Genomic DNA, 17,584 nt, shown 5'->3' on the forward strand with positions numbered 1-17,584 from the left:
TACCACCCAGCGTTGTAAAAGGTTTCCTGGCTTACAGGAAACTACTCTCTCTCTCTCTCTCTCTCTCTCTCCCTCTCTCTCTCTCATTTACAAGTGTTGACCGTGACTTACAGGAAACCATTAAGTCTCTCTCTCTCTCTCTCTCTCTCTCTCTCTCTCTCTCTCTCATTTACAAGTGTTGACCGTGACTTACAGGAAACCATTAAGTCTCTCTCTCTCTCTCTCTCTCTCTCACTCATTTACCCCTGTTGACTGGTTAGGTGGCGGGCTCTGGTGGCGGAAGGAAGAGTCAAACACCCACACGCGTGAGTGTGTGTGTGTGTGTGTGTGCTTAACGCCCTCCACAGACCGGTTCATTCTTCGCATTTACTAACAAACTGGACGAAAAGAAAGAAAAAAACAGCTCAACCCAACCACGCATAGTAACAAATAGATGATGATGATGATGATGATGGTGATGATGATGATGATGGTGATGATGATGATGGTGGTGATGATGATGATGATGATGATGATGGTGATGGTGGTGATGATGATGATGATAGTGATGATGATTGTGGTGATGGTGATGATGATTGTGGTGATGATGATGCATCTTTGATTTTCTTCATTATTTGTGCTTATTAATAATTGTTATTTAATAATTTTCAGTTTTATTAATCGATTTACACAATTTATTTATTTTTATTTACCTTATTTATTTTCATTTTTCTTTTACTGATATTTTTATTTTTTATTAATTAACACATTGGCTGATTATTCCTTATTTTTATTTATTTTTTATTTATTTACTGGTATTTATTTATTTTTGTTTATTAATTACCGGTATATATTTGTTTATTTATTTACTGGTATTTATTTATTTATTTTTATTTGTTTATTATTTACCGGTATTAATTTATTTTTTATTTTTATTTACCGGTATTTATATATTAATTTTATTATTTACCGCTATTTACTCACTTATTTTTATTGCTTTGTTTATTGTATTTATTTTCTGTTTTAGTATTTTTATTTACAGGTATTTATTTATTTTTTTATTTAGCGGTATTTCATTATTTATTTTATTACCGGTATTTATTTACTTATTATTATTTACTGATATTTATTTTATTTATTATTATTTTATTATTTATCTCTGTTGCCAGACGCCTCAATCCCGAACGGGGTGGCCACAAACAAATCGCCTCCACGTCGCCCTGTCCCCCACCATTTCACTGCCCTGCTCCCAACTCACCCCCCTCCCCCCTCTCTCATATACCTCTCCGCCCCATCCCTCCATCTCATCCTCGGCCTCCCCCTCCCTCTCACCCCCTCCACCTCACATACACTCTCCTCGTCAGTCTCTCACCATCCTTATGTTTATTTTATTTTGTTTGCTCATTCCCTGGCAATTTTTCATTATTTTTTTCCATTATTTTAAAACTGATTTTTTTTTAAATAAATTTTAATAATATTTTAAATTTTTACTTCATGTTTTTGTTGTTTATTTTTTTTTCTCTTACTGATTTATTGTTTTTTTTTTTTAGTGTTCGCATTTTTTTACGATTTATGTTCGCAATTTTATTTTTTTTTTACATGTATGTTCGCAATTTATTTTTTGACCAATTTATGTTCGCAGTTTTTTTTGACTAATGTTCGCAATTTTAGTTTTTGACTCATGTTCGCATTTTTTACAAATTTATGTTCGCAGTTTTATTTGAGTAGTTAATTCTTTTTACCAGATTATATTCGCAGTTTAATATTTTTGACGTTCGCATTTTTGTACTTATTTTTGTTCGCAATTTTGTATGTTTTTACTAATTTGTTCGCAGGTTAATATTTTTACCTATCTGTGTTCGCAGTTTTTTTTTTTTTTTTGACTAATTTTGTTCGCATTCTTAAAGACTAATTTATATTCACAATTTTATGTTCAGTTTTGACCAATTGTGTTATTTTGTGACTAATGTATGTTCGCAGTTTGAGGTTTTATTTTTGACGTGTTCGCATTTTTTTATTCTTAATGTTCGCAATTTTGATTATTTTTGTCTAATTGTGTTCGCATTTTTTGACTTAATGTTCGCAGTTTTATGTATTTTGACTGTGTTCGCATTTTTTGACCAATTAATATTCGCAGTTTTATGTATTTTGACTGTGTTCGCATTTTTTGACCAATTAATATTCGCAGTTTTATGTATTTTGACTGTGTTCGCATTTTTTGACCAATTAATATTCGCAATTTTATGTATTTTGACTGTGTTCGCATTTTTTGACCAATTAATATTCGCAGTTTTATGTATTTTCACTTCGCATTTTTTGACCAATTAATGTTCGCAATATTTTTTTTCTTACACTTATTTTTGCTGCTGATCACCTTTTTTTTTTTATATACATTTTTTTGCTTATTAATATTTTTGTTTTTCTTCCCCAGGTAAACATCTGATGCCTTCCTTACCTGTTCATTATCCACGTTTGACAGGTGGAGTAAGGTGGTGGTGGTTGTGGTAATTGTGTTAGTGGTGGTGTTGGTGGTTGTTGTGGTGGTAGTTTGTCAGTGTGTGTGTGTGTGTGTGTGTGTGTGTGTGTGTGTGTGTGTTTGTGTGGTAAAAATGTTGGTATGCTGGTGGTAGTTGTGGTGGCTTGTGTGGTGGTGGTTGTACTTGTGGTGGTGGTGGTTGTAGTGGATGTTGTGATGGTGGTAACGTGTGTGTGTGTGTGTGTGGTATAATTTGGTATGCTGGTGGTAGTGGTGGTGGTTGCTTGTGTGGTGGTGGTTGTAGTTGTGGTGGTGATGGTTGTAGTGGATGTTGTGATGGTGGTAGTTTGTGGTTTTGTGTGTGTGTGTGTGTGTGTGTGTGTGTGGTATAATGTTGGTATGCTGCTGGTAGTTGTGACAGTAGTGGTGGTAGCTTGTGTGGTGGTGGTTGTAGTGGATGTTGTGATGGTGGTAGTTTGTGGTTTTGTGTGTGTGTATGTGTGTGTGGGGGGGGGGATGATGATGGTAGTGATCGTGAGTCATAATAGTATTGTGACTGGGCGTGTGGTAATGTTGGTAGTTGTGGTAGTGGTTGTGGTAGTAGTAATGGTGTGTGGTGTATGTTGTAACAGAATGTGGTAATGTTGGTAATTGTGGTAGGTAATGTTGGTAGTTGTAGGTAATGGTGGTAGGTGTGGTAGGTGTGGTAGTAACAGTTCTGGGTAATGTTGGTAGGTGATAATTTTGGTAGTTGTGGTAGTAATAGTTCCAGATGATGTTGGTAGTTGTGGTACGTAATGGTGGTAGTTGTGGTAGTAACAGTTCTAGTTAATGTTGGTAGTTGTGGTTGGTCATTGTGGTAGTAATACTTCTAGATAATGTTGGTAGGTAATTGTGGTAGTTGTGGTAGTAACAGAAGGTAATATTTTGAAGTATAATTACAGGTTTAGTGTAATGGAAATCTCTTAACGTTTACCTCTCATGTTATGTGTTTATTGCTGTTTTTTTTTCCATCTCCAAACGGTTTCCTTCATCTAACGGGGAGATTCTGGTGCTGGAGGGATTAAGGAGGCCTGTAGCTAACCCCTCCAGGTCTAAAAACCCCTCCAAAGATGAGAAAAACCGTCTGAAATTGGCGAAAACTGAAGAAGGTCGTAGGATTTGAAAACGTGCCAAATACTATAGTCTACCCTTTACCAGCGCCGTTTTCTCTTATTCCGTTTTCTTTTATAGTTAATCGCAAACTTGTGAGATTCTGTTGTTCCTTGGCACCGTTTTCCATGCGATTTATTTTGATTTTGGGAGTTTAAGTGGGTAGGGAGAGGGAGGCCGAGGATGAGGTGGAGGTGTATGAGTGACAGTGTTAGAAGTACTGGAGAAAATGGGGTGATTAACGAGGAGAGAGAGGGGGGGGAGACATGGTGTGTGTGTGTGTGTGTGTGTGTGTGTGTGTGTGTGTGTGAGAGAGAGAGAGAGAGAGAGAGAGAGAGAGAGTATGTGTGAATGAAAGGAGAGAGATGGTGTGTGTGTGTGTGTGAGAGAGAGAGAGAGAGAGGGAGGGAGTTTGTGTGTGTGTGTGTGTGTGTGTGTGTGTTTAGCGGATTGGGCGGGGTGGGTGGAGGGCAGTGGGCGGGAATGGGCGATATTGGTGGGTGTTTGGGCGTGATGAGAAAAACTTACTGTTGTGTAGGTCTGTTGGTGGGAGAGGTATTGGTTGATATTATTATTATTATTGTTATTATTATTAGTGGTGGTGGTATGATTATTATTATTATTATTATTATTATTAGTGGTGGTGGTGGTGTTATGATTATTATTATTATTATTATTATTAGTGGTGGTGGTATGATTATTGTTATTATTATTAGTGGTGGTGGTATGATTATTATTATTATTATTATTATTATTATTATTATTATTATATTACTTTTACCATCGTCATCATTATCATCAGATTATTATTATTATTATTATTTTCCACCAGACAATTTTAATCGTTGTAATTATTGGTTAATATCCTTTTTATTTGAAGAACAGAAAGGTGAAATAAACAAATCGCCTAGGAAAAGGTGTTAGGGAGTTTCCTTTTTTTTTTTTTTTTTTTTAATTCTTGGTAATGTCCGGTAGAATTGCCGATACTAGAATGATTTATTTAATACGGAGATGGACAGTACGGTGTAATAAACAAAATAAATCGCTTAAGGAAAGGTGTTAGGGAGCTTCCTTAACTGGCGAGAATACGAGATGTTTTTGTAGTGAAATTTAAAACTATTTCATCATAGCTCTCTCTCTCTCTCTCTCTCTCTCTCTCTCTCTCTCTCTCTCTCTCTCTCTCTCTCTCTCTCAGTTCTTTCACCTTAGCATATGTTAGAATCTCTCTCTCTCTCTTTCTCTCTCTCTCTCTCTCTCTCTCTCTCTCTCTCTCTCTCTCTCACTAAATTCTTTCCATAGCACTTCGTGACTCTCTCTCTCTCTCTCTCTCTCTCTCTCTCTCTCTCTCTCTCTCTCTCTCTCTCTCTCTCAATTCTTTCCATAGCACTTCTTCGTGACTAGCATTACATTTTTATTTACTTTACTGTATAGATGGAAGTTGTAGAGCAAGTGAGAGAGAGAGAGAGAGAGAGAGAGAGAGAGAGATGTCCAGGTAACCAGCCTCTCTCTCACACTAAGATGGAATTTTTTAGAGCAAGGTAAAGAAAAAGTAAGATAGTTTTCGAAAAGAGTAAGATAGAGTAAATGAGAGTAAGATAGAGAAAAGAGAGTAAGAGTTAGAGAGTAAGAGCAAAAGAGTAAGAGTTAAAAAGAGTGAGATAGAGCAAAAGAGAGTAAAAGAGAGTAAGATAGAGTAAAAGAGAGTAAGAGTTAAAGAGAGTAAGAGAGTAAAAGAGAGTAAGAGTTAAAGAGAGTAAGAGAGTAAAAGAGAGTAAGAGTTAAAGAGAGTAAGAGAGTAAAAGAGAGTAAAAGAGAGTAAGATAGAGCAAAAGAGAGTAAGAGTTAAAGAGAGTAAGAGAGTTAAAGAGAGTAAGATAGAGTAAAAGAGAGTAAGAGTTAAAGAGAGTAAGATAGAGTAAAAGAGAGTAAGAGTTAAAGAGAGTAAGAGAGTAAAAGAGTAAGAGTTAAAGAGAGTAAGATAGAGTGAAAGAGTAAGAGTTAAAGAGAGTAAGATAGAGTAAAAGAGAGTAAGAGTTAAAGAGAGTAAGATAGAGTAAAAGAGAGTAAGAGTTAAAGAGAGTAAGATAGAGCAAAAGAGAGTAAGAGTTAAAGAGAGTAAGATAGAGCAAAAGAGAGTAAGAGTTAGGGAGTAAGAGAGCAAAAGAGTAAGAATTAAAGAAAGTAAGAGTTAAAGAGAGTAAGATAGAGCAAAAGAGAGTAAGATAAAGAGAGTAAGAGAGTAAAACAGAGTAAGAATTAAAGAGTAAGATAGAGTGAAAGAGAGTTTTCCCTGGTAACTCTCTTCTCTCTCTCTCTCTCACAAAGATGGCAGTTGTTAGAGCAAATGAAAGAGTAATAAAGATAGACAGGTAGATAGATAGTGAAGTAGATAGACAGGTAAATAGTTAAGTAGATAGACAGGTGAATAGATAGTGAAGTAGATAGACAGGTAGATAGATAATGTAGTAGATAGACAGGTAGATAGATAGTGAAGTAGATAGACAGGTAGATAGATAATGTAGTAGATAGACAGGTAGATAGATAGTGAAGTAGATAGACAGGTAGATAGATAGTGAAGTAGATAGACAGGTAGATAGATAATGTAGTAGATAGACAGGTAAATCGATAGACAGATGGCAACATTCACAAACTAAGGGGTTGCCAGCGCTCGCCGGGTAAATTAAAAGACAAGCAGTCATTTCCTCCCAGCTTGCACATACATTCGTTTTTTTTTTCTTTTCTTTCATGATGTTTCGCCACTCACTCGATGTAGTGCTGCTCTCCAGTGTCTGCCCTTTCCTCTCCTCCATCCTTCTTTCCTTCCATCCTCTTCTGTCTTTCTTTCCTTCATTCTTTCCTCGTCCTTCTGCCTACGGGTGACTTTACACTCCCTCTTCTGTCTTTCCTTCCTTCATTCTTTCCTCTTCCTTTTGCCTACGGGTGACTCTACACTGAGTGACAAGCCAAATGGTTTCCTGTACACCAGGAAACCATTTAATACGCTGGGTGGTAACCATATAACCAAATTTTGGCTCCTGGTGGTTTAGTGGGCAATTACGGCGCTCCAATCGGATTGAGCCGGTGAAGGTTTATATCCAAGGGGTGGTTGGGGTTTATTGCTTACGTAATGCCACTCAGGGATGAGTGAGGCTGGTCACTCTCATCTTAAATGTCAGGACCAACTTGCCTTGCCCTGGGCTTCTACGTTCCTTATGGGGCAATGTAGGATATGATGATGAATGAATGAATGAATTATGTTTCGCGATGAACGGTGCATAAATTCTTCAGTGCTGCAATCAGTGATTATTATTATAATTTTTGATATGTAGTTTAGAAAGTAAAGTATTGCAAAACAGTTACTACAGTGAATAAAATGACAATTGGTTCATTAGCATTCTGTCTGTCTGTCTGTCTGTCTGTCTCTCTCTATTGCCAGACGCCTTAATCTCGTTAGGGGTGAACACAAACAAATCGCCTCCATGTCGACCGGCCCCCCGCCAGTTCACTGCCGTGCTCCCAGCTCACACCCCCTCTCTCAATATACTGTACCTATCCACTCCATCCCTCCATCTCATCCTTGGTCTCCCCCTTCCACCTCACTCACATACACACTCCTCGTCAGTCTCTCATTCTCCATTCCCCCACCTCAGCTGACATACGGTACCCCTATCCCACATACCTCTCCATTCCATCCCTCCATCTCATCCTTGGCCTCCCCTCTCTCTCCCCCCTCCACCACACTCACATACACTCTCCTCGTCAGTCTCTCGCTCTCCATCCTCTGATTCCTATAAGTATTTTGTAGCCAGACATCATTTTAGTATTTTATAAAGGTATGTATGTGTCTGAAAGTGTTATTTATTTGTATTAAAAGACAATGGCTGAATGAGAATAATTGCATTGAGGCTGAGCATAATATTTTGCCCCAGGTTTAGACGGTATATTTGGTACAGTTTGGTGATTTCAGTGTAACTTTATCATACTGGAGCTTCCTTTCCTCATTTTATGGCGTAAATATGTGCGTAAAATTATACTTAGGAACGAAGTGATAATGGAAACACGATAGTTTGGTTAGACGGTATATATATTACAGTTTGGTGATTTCAGTGTAACTTTATCATACTGGAGCTTCCTTTCCTCATTTTATGACGTAAATATGTTCGTAAATTTATACTTAGGAACCAAATAATCAAGGAAGCACTTTTGTAGTTTATTTAATCGTGTTTTCAGTTTCAGTTTAGCGTATCAAGTGAAGGGAGGTTATTTTTTGAAAGTTTGTGGAGTAAGTGTACGTAAAATTATACTTAGGAACCAAATGATCAGCAAACACTTACGGTAGCTTCTTTGATCGTGTTTTTATTTTAGTTGTGTTTCCAGTTTCAGTTTAGCTTATCAGGTGAAGGGGGGTAATTTTTTGGAGTTTGTGGAGGCTGCCATTGATAGATAGACAGGTATATCCAACTCTGATTAGGTAGATAGACAGGTAAATCCAACTCTAATTAGACATAAATTCAACTCTAATTAGGTAGATGGACAGGTAAATCCAGCTCTAATTAGGTAGATAGACAGGTAAATCCAGCTCTAATTAGGTAGATAGACAGGTAAATCCAACTCTAATTAGATAGACAGGTAAATTCAACTCTAATTAGGTAGACAGGTAAATCCAACTCTAATTAGGTAGTTACAGGTAAATCCAACTCTAATTAGATAGACAGGTAAATTCAACTCTAATTAGGTAGTTACAGGTAAATCCAACTCTAATTAGGTAGTTACAGGTAAATCCAACTCTAATTAGGTAGTTAGACAGGTAAATCCAACCCTAATTAGGTAGTTAGACAGGTAAATCCAATCTAATTAGGTAGATAGACAGGTAAATCCAACTCTAATTAGGTAGATAGACAGGTAAATCCAACTCTAATTAGGTAGATAGACAGACAGGTAAATCCAACTCTAATTAGATAGACAGGTAAATCCAACTCTAATTAGGTAGATAGACAGGTAAATCCAACCCTAATTAGGTAGACAGGTAAAGCCAACTCTAATTAGGTAGTTAGACAGGTAAAGCCAACTCTAATTAGGTAGTTGGACAGGTAAAGCCAACTCTAATTAGGTAGTTAGACAGGTAAAGCCAACTCTAATCAGTCCAGGTAACTAACTTCCTCTCTCACACACACACACCAAAGCTGCTGGGAAGTACCCCCTCCTGGAGCGACAGTGTCTATCAGGTCAGTGTCTTGAAGTAATTTAGGCACTTTTAATTAACAGATAGTCGCCTAATTGCCACGTAATGACCCTCTAATTTGGTGTGATGTTTTTTGACGAGTTTTTTTCGTCTTTTTTATTTTTGTTGATTTTTTGTGTTGATTTTGAGTGTTTTTTTTTTTCTTTACTGTGATTTTGTGTTTTTTGACGAGTTTTATTGTTGTTTGTTATTATTATTATTATTATTATTATTATTATTATTTTTGCTGATTTCGTGTTTTTTTACGAGTTTGTCATTTATTTAGTTTTTTTTATTATTACCTGTGTTATTATTATTATTTTTATTATTATTATTATTATTATTATTATCGTATGTTGTATTGACGTTTGTTTGTGTGTGTGGCATTTTCAGTTTTGTGTTTGTTGTGGTTATGTTGCAGTGTGTGTGTGTGTGTGTGTGTGTGTGTGTGTGTATGTGTATATCTTCACATTTATCTCTGCTTGTATAGTTTCTTGGTCCTGTCTCGTGTCGCAGCGTCGTTTTGTGATTGATTTAGTCTTGTTTCAGCATTTATTTGTGTTTTATTTGCTGAGGAAATTAACTAAAACTTTATCCTTAATTAGCAAGTAGTTTATTGTTTACTAATGAGGCTTGCTAATTAGATTCCAATTTAGCATTATAATTATTATTATTATTATTATTATTACTACTCTTATTATTACTCTTGTTATTATTATTATTATTATTATTATTATTATTATTATGATATGTACATTATTAGTAGATTATTATTAGTAGATTATTATTAGTAAATTATTATTAGTAGATGAGATGTTTGTTTTAAGGGTTAGTACTCTTTTGTTGTTATTCAAAGCTCCTAATTCTCTCTCTCTCTCTCTCTCTCTCTCTCTCTCTCTCTCTCTCTCTCTCTCTCTCTCTCATTCAAACCTCCTATTTGCTCTTTTTCTCCTTTTTCCGCTGTTGCTCTTCGTAACTCCTGTTTGCTCTCATTCTCTCTTTTTACCTTGACTCTTTATTTCAGTTTTCTTATTGCTCTTTTTCTCTCTCTTTACCTTGACTCTTTATTTCAACCTCCATTGTGCTCTTTTTCTCTCTTTTTACCTTGACTCTTTATTTCAACCTTCTAATTGCTCTTTTTCTCTTTTTTTTCTATTTCAACCTTCTAATTACTCTCTTTTTTCTCTTCCGTGGTCTCTCGTTAGAAAAAAAAAAAAGTTACAAAGAATTATACCTTGACACATTACCCTGTACAAAGAAAATAAATCGCTATGTGGCAGGAGTTAAGGATGTATAGTAAATCCTCCTAACTACATGGTCTGTACAATTAACACATAATCTTGTTTTAGTGAGTGTTTTCATTGGGCTCTGTTTTTTCGTGTTTTTATTATTATTATTATTATTATTATTATTGTTACTATTATTATTTTTATTATTATTTTGGAGGAAGATTTTGTGCGGGTCTGGCCTTGGGTTCCTTCTTCCTTGAAAAAAAAAAACACCTGTAAAAAAATTATATATATATACTTGTACACATTACCCGGTTCAGATTTGCCCATAGATGTATATGTGGGTTTGTGTTATTATTTATTTATTTAATTTATTTTTTATTTATGCAATTATTTATTCATTTAATTATTTATTATTTATTTATTTATGCATTTATTAATGCATTTATTTATTTTATTTTATTTATGCATTTATTTATTTATTTATTATTAATTATGGATTTATTTATTTATTTTTATTATTTATTTATTTATTTATTTTATTTATTTATTTATAGTGATAGTGGTTTGATATTAGAGTGACTGGTATCTTAACACTGAATTTCTGTCTGTCTGTCTGTCTGTCTCTGTCTCTCTGTCTCTCTCTCTCTCTTTTGGCCCGTATTTTTGATACTGTAGTTACTGTAATGTTCTGTAATCTTTTGTAGTGATGGTTTTGCAGTAAGTCGATGTCTGGCTTCTGTAGTTTTTTGTAATATATATGAAGCTGTAATTTGGTAGTAGTAGTAGTAGTAGTAGTAGCACATTTGTAGTGAAGTAGGGGTGATTTTGTACTTATTTGATGTCTTGGCTTCTGTAGTACATTGAAATAGTTATGAAGTGTGCTGTAATTTAGTAATAGTAGTAGTAGCGCTGTTGTAGTGAAATAGAGTTGGTTTTGTAGTTGATGTGTTGGCGCTTGTAATGTTTTGAAATAGTTATGAAATATGCTGTAATTTGGTAGTAGTAGTAGCACGTTTGTAGTGAAGTAGTGATTTTGTACTTATTTAGATGGCTTCTGTAGTACATTCAACTTGTGGAGTGTACTGTAATTTGGTAGTAGTTGTTCTTTTGCTGTAATTTTGTAGTAGTAGTTCTTTTGCTGTAGGGTTTATCAGGTATTGTATGGCAACCCACACCCCCACTCCCACACGCCGTGACGTCATCGCTTGGTGAGTATTGTCAACAACCTCGCTTATGAATGGAGGTGCCGCGTGGTCTCTCAGTCATGTGGCTTTGTTTACATTTTTGTCCCACGTGCGTTTGTTTATATTTTTCTTGTCCCACGTGCTTTTGTTTACATTTATCTTGTCCCACGTGCCTTTGTTTACATTTGTCTTGTCCCACGTGCTTTTGTTTACATTTTTGTCCCACGTGCTTTTGTTTACATTTGTGTTGCCCCACGAGCTTTTATTTATATATTTTTTGCCACACGTGTTTTCTTGTTCACGTGTCTTTTGTTTACATTGTGTCGCCCCATGTGTTTTTGTTTACATCTGTCTTCTCCCACGTGCTTTTGTTTACATCTGTCTTCTCCCATGTGCTTTGTTTACATTTGACTTCTCCCACGTGCTTCTGTTTACATTTGTCTTGCCCCACGTGCATTTGTTTACATTTATCTTACCATGTGCTTCGTCCACGTGTCATTTGGTCTTATTTCTCTTGTCTCACGTGCTTTTGTGTACATTTATATTCTCCCACGTGCTTTTGTTTACATTAATCTTGCCACACGTGCTTTTTCATCCACGTGTCTTTGTTTACATTTATCTTGTCCCACGTGCTTCTTCATCCACGTGTCTTTTGTACGTTTGTCATCCATTCTGCCACATGTCTCCTCCTCCACGTGTGTGTGTGTATGTATGTATGTGTGTGTGTGTGTGTGTGTGTGTGTGTGTGTGTGTGTGTGTGTGTGTGTGGTTTATAATCTTGCTACACTTTCCTTTGCATCCAGTCTTTCTCATGTATAATCCCTACTACACATTCCTTTACAACTACATGTGTTTTGTTTGCCTTTACAGCCGCACGTGTCTCCTCTGCCACGTGTTTGTTTACATTGATCCTAAAACGTGGCCGCTATCATCTGTTTATGTAATTCCTGCCACGTGCAAATATAACGCCTGTGTCTGTTTACATATCGTTCATCCGCATTCGCACGTGTCTTCTTTGCCACATGTTTGTTTAAATCCACGTGTCTTTTGTTGACATATCGTTCATCCACAGCCGCACGTGTCTCCTCTGCCACGTGTTTGTTTACATTGATCCTATAACACGTGGCCTCTCTCTCTCTCTCTCTCTCTCTCTCTCTCTCTCTGTATCATCTCTTTAATTCCCGCCACACGTGCAATATAATCCACGTGTATAATCCGTATAATTCACGTGACTTTTGTTTACACATCTTAAAGGGCAGCTGAGTTCCAATTTTTGTCGATTAAGGAAGCTCCCTAACACCTTTTCCCTAGCGATTTATTTTTCCTATAACACCTGTCCATACCGTGTTATATAGATCATTCCAATATCACCATACTCCATAGACAACGTGCGAAAGGATATTAACCAGTCATCCAGAAATAAATCGCTAAAGAAAAGATGTTAGGGATATATCACCATACACTGCATTGATGACGTCCAAAAGGATATTAACCAGTCATCCAGAAATAAATCGCTAAGGAAAAGATGTTAGGGAAATATCACCATACTCTTCATAGATGATGTGCATATGGATATTAACCAGGCGTATTCAAAAATAAATCGCTCAGGGAAGGGTGTTAGGAAGCTATTTACCTTTCACTCATTCGATTACGTTATATATATTTTTAGTACAAGGGAATGTTGAACGTAATGTGCAGAATAATTCGCTGACGAGAGGGCGTTGCGACATTTCCATAGCCACGAGAGAGAGAGAGAGAGAGAGAGAGAGAGAGAGAGAAGCACGGGTAGTATAGAAGGGTGTTTAAAGGTGATTTCTCTCTCTCTCTCTCTCTTTCCCATCTTACCTTTTACGTACACTTCCTTCCCTCCCCTCTCTCTCTCTCTCTCATCTCCAGAGTTTCATCATACAAGCAATCTTTTAATTAAAGTAAAGGGGAAAGAGAACCAAGTTTTAATGCATATTTATGTTAGAGAGAGAGAGAGAGAGAGAGAGAGAGAGAGAGAGAGAGAGAGAGAATGGTTGAAGGTAGTGGTAGGTATGTGAAGGTAGTAGGTAGGTAGGTAGAGAGAGAGAGAGAGAGAGAGAGAGAGAGAGAGAGCGAATGGTTGAAGGAAGTAGAAAGGTAGAGAGAGAGAGAGAGAAGGGAGGGAAGTGGAGTGGAGTGGTACATGAGGGAGGGGGAGGCCGAGGATGAGATGGAGGGCTGGAGTGGAAAGGTATATGAGAGAGGGGGTGTAAGTTGGGGGGATGGAGAGTGAGAGACTAACGAGGAGAGTATATGAGTGAGGTGGTGGAGGGGAGAGGGAGGGGGAGGCCGAGGATGAGATGGAGGGATGGAGTGGAAAGGTATATGACAGAGGGGGGTGTGAGCTGGGGGGAGGACAGCGAAATAACAGGGTACAGGGCGACATGGAGGCGATTTGTTTGTGGCCACCCTTCACGGGAATAAGGCTTCTGGCTATAGATAGATAAATATATACATAGATAGAGCTAGGTAGGTAGATAAATAGAGGCACATATAGATAGATAAAGGGGGTGTGAGTTGGGGGTAGGGCAGCGAAATAACAGGGTACAGGGAGACGTGGAGGTGATTTGTTTGTGACCACCCCTTACGGGATTAAGGTTTCTGGCTATAGACAGATAAATATATAAATAAATAAAGATAGGTAGATATAGATAGATAAATAGATGCATAGATAGATAGATAGATAATACAGTAGATAGATAAAATGAATAGAGCGTCGTATTGAAGAGGTTAATTGGTAGTGATAGATGTAAATAAAAATAATTCTCTCTCTCTCTCTCTCTCTCTCTCTCTCTCTCTCTCTCTCTCTCTCTCTCTCATCACCACACAATACCCCATAGAAAAGCATTTTCCATTGTTCTTATATGGCAGAAGTCTGGCTGGCTCACATATTACAGAGAGAGAGAGAGAGAGAGGAAGGGAAGCGTGAGTGAAAGTTTAAATGGATGACGAGAGAGAGAGAGAGAGAGAGAGAGAGAGAGAGAGAGAAAGGAAGGAATGTGTGCGTGAAAGTTTAAATGGATGACGAGAGAGAGAGAGAGAGAGAGAGAGAGAAAGGAAGGAATGTGTGCGTGAAAGTTTAAATGGATGACGAGAGAGAGAGAGAGAGGAAGGAATGTGTGCGTGAAAGTCAAGATGGATGACGAGAGAGAGAGAGAGAGAGAGAGAGAGAAAGGAAGGAATGTGTGCGTGAAAGTTTAAATGGATGACGAGAGAGAGAGAGAGAGAGAGAGAGAGAGAGAGAGAGAGAGGAAGGAATGTGTGCGTGAAAGTCAAGATGGATGACGAGAAAGAGAGAGAGAGAGAGAGAGTGGCTGGCTACCAACACCCACTTGAATAAGATTTGGCGTTATACTCTCTCTCTCTCTCTCTCTCTCTCACACACACACACACACACACACACATTCTTTCGCTGTCAGTTCCCCCCGTGCTGTTTGTCAAATTCTCTCTCTCTCGCTCTCTCTCTCTCTCTCTCTCTCTCTCTCTCTCTCGTGTCAATAACAATGGGAAATTTTATCTTTGGAACGTATTGTGTAGTGAGAGAGAGAGAGAGAGAGAGAGAGAGAAAAAAAAAAGAAAGAGAGAGAGAGAGAGAGAGAGAGAGAGAGAGAGAGAGAGAGAGAGAGAGAGAATAAATGGGAGGAGAGGAGGAAAGTGTGCGTGAAAGTTGAGACAAATTGCGAAAGTTAGAGAGAGAGAGAGAGAGAGAACGTCCCCGTACTGAAAAGGCTGAGGGAGAATAATAGAATACGATGAAAGTAAGAAAATTAAAGTGAGAAAGAAAGATAATTTGAGAAAGAAGGGGAAAACAAGTGACAAAAAATAATGTGTGTGAGAGAGAGAGAGAGAGAGAGAGAGAGAGAGAGAGAGAGAGAGAGAGAGAGAGAGAGAGAGAATTAGAGAGAGAGAGGGAGTGACAGATAATTACGACAGGGTGAGGTAAAGAGAGAGAATGTGGGCAAGTAAGAGAATATGGGCGAGGGAGTGATTTAGAATGTGAGCGAGTAAGATAGAGTGAGTGAGTGAGCGAGCTGACTTTATTTAGAGTGACTTGAAGCATCTAGAGGTCACTCGGGGAACACGCGGACTGAGAGAGAGAGAGAGAGAGAGAGAGAGAGAGAGAGAGAGAGAGAGAGAGAGAGAGATTGGTTGACGTATGAAGATAAAGACGTAATGTTGAGAGAGAGAGAGAGAGAGAGATTGGTTGATGTATGAGGGTAGGGAGACATAGTATTAATATAGATAGATAGATGCAGATAGATAGATAGTAAGGTTAAATAGATAGGGAGGCACTAGAAATAGATAAATACAGTAAGATAGATGTAGAGAGATAGACATGCCGTGAAGCATACTATATACAAATCGATAGATACTGACAGGCAGATAGATAGATAGAGAGAGAGAGAAGAGAAATGTGTGTGTGTGTGTGTGTGTGTGTGTGTGTGTGTGTGTGTGTGTGTGTGTGTGTGTGCAACTTCGTGTGTTTGTTTTTAATTGCAAAGTGATTGGATATTGATTGACGTGTTGTTGGTAGGTAGGTAGGATGGTAGGTAGGTAGGTTGGTAGGTAGGATGGTAGGTTGGTAGGTAGGATGGTTGGTAGGTAGGTAGGAATGAGAGAGTTAGGGAGTTTGGTAGGTAGGTAGGAAAGAATGTTTGGTAGGTAGGTAGGTAGGTAGGTTAGTTGAAGAGTTGATTGGTAAGTAGACAGAAAAGAGAGAGAGTTTGGTCGGTAGGTAGGTAGAGAGGATAGAAAGAGCTGGGAGGTAGGTTGGTTGGTAAGTAGGTAGGAGAGAAAGAGTTTGGTAAGTAGGTTGGTGGGTTTAATGGCATGAGAGAGAGAGAGAGAGAGAGAGAGAGAGAGAGAGAGAGAGAGAGAGAGAGAGAGAGAGAGAATGATTACTGATATTATGATGATGATAATAATAATAATAATATTGATAATAATAATAATAATAATAATAATATTGATAATAATAATAATAGTAATAATAATATTGATAATAATAATAATAATAATTATTATTATTATTATTATTATTATAACAACTAGAACACCGTAAAATTATCGATGGACATCCATTGCCAACTAGAAGTCAAACTTTAAAGGGACCTTGAGGTCAAGGTGACCGATGTTGTGCATGTCACCTTAGGTCATCACAGTCTATAAGTCCAAGTTTGGTGGCTCTGGCTTTAATTCTTCAGGGAAAATTAGCTGACATCCCGAATATCCGGAAAAGTCCCAACCAGGCGATAACAGTGAATAATACACTGATTTAGGTCCATACTCCTTTCCACACTGCGTCCACCATAAGGCTGTATTGTAGAATAACACACTGATTTAGATCCATACTCCTTTCCACACTGCGTCCACCTTAAGGCTGTATTGTAGAATAATCCACCGATTGGCACCATACTGCTTTCCACGCTGCCTCTACCTTAAGGCTGTATTGTATTGTAGAATAATTCACCGATTGGAAGCATACTCCTTTCCACGCTGCGTCCACCATAAGGCTGTATTGTATTGTAGAATAATCCACTGATTTAGAACCATACTCCTTTCCACACTGCCTCCACCATAAGGCTGTATTGTATTGTAGAATAATCCACCGATTGGAAGCATAGTCCTTTCCACACTGCGTCCACCATAAGGCTGTGTTGTTGTCAAATCTCAGCTTGTTGGCTTAAGCGATTCTTGGTATAGTGTGGCTGACTCACGTGTCTGTGTTGTGGTGATATCCGGACATCGGTGGACGGAGTGACGCCAGGTTTGGCCAAGAGAAGTGGACACATGGCCGACTAAGTGGACCGAGTGTGAAGGCTCCAGACGAAATAGCCTTTGAAATAGCGCAGTTTTAATTAAGTAATAATAATGATAATAATAATAATAATAATATAATGAATAAAACTACTCACAGGGATATGGGATGTTTTAGCTATATCCAGTTGTCAACACTCCATAATCAAACTTTTCAAAATTGGCCAGAATTGATTTTTGACATACCCCCTCCACCCCCCGGGCAAGACGCTGCACATGTCATCACAGGTCAACACGAAGACGTCTGGGTGGGGGGGGAGGGAGGGGGGAGATGGACGCCAAGGATGCGTTAGAGATGGAGGAGGGAGGGAGGAAGAATTCTGAGACGAGGGGGAGATAGATTGGTAGATGGATGGATAGATAGAGCATTTGATTGATAGATGGATGGATGGGTAGATGGATGGATGGATGGGTAGATGGATGGATGGATAGATGGACGGATGGATGGATAGATGGACAGATGGATGAATAGATGGATGGATGGATAGATATTTTG

The 17,584-nt window shown here is 37.8% G+C and overlaps 1 protein-coding gene across 2 annotated transcripts in view; it reads left to right on the forward strand.

Moving 5' to 3' along the window:
- The window catches only part of LOC145390765 (adenosylhomocysteinase-like 1), a 363,626-nt gene that overhangs the window by 103,497 nt on the left and 242,545 nt on the right, over positions 1-17,584 (forward strand). The window contains exon 2 of one of the 2 annotated variants that reach the window (XM_080265565.1): positions 8,791-8,832. The exons of the other annotated variant lie outside the window; for it this stretch is intronic. Within the exon in view, the coding sequence (XP_080121691.1) occupies positions 8,791-8,832 (42 nt within the window). The remainder of the gene's footprint in view (positions 1-8,790; positions 8,833-17,584) is intronic. 2 annotated transcript variants of the gene reach the window in all.

Source organism: Coenobita brevimanus, chromosome 15 (genome assembly GCF_032717465.1).
Source record: "Coenobita brevimanus isolate Jiangsu-jjx chromosome 15, ASM3271746v2, whole genome shotgun sequence".
In the NCBI taxonomy this organism is placed as follows: domain Eukaryota; kingdom Metazoa; phylum Arthropoda; class Malacostraca; order Decapoda; family Coenobitidae; genus Coenobita; species Coenobita brevimanus.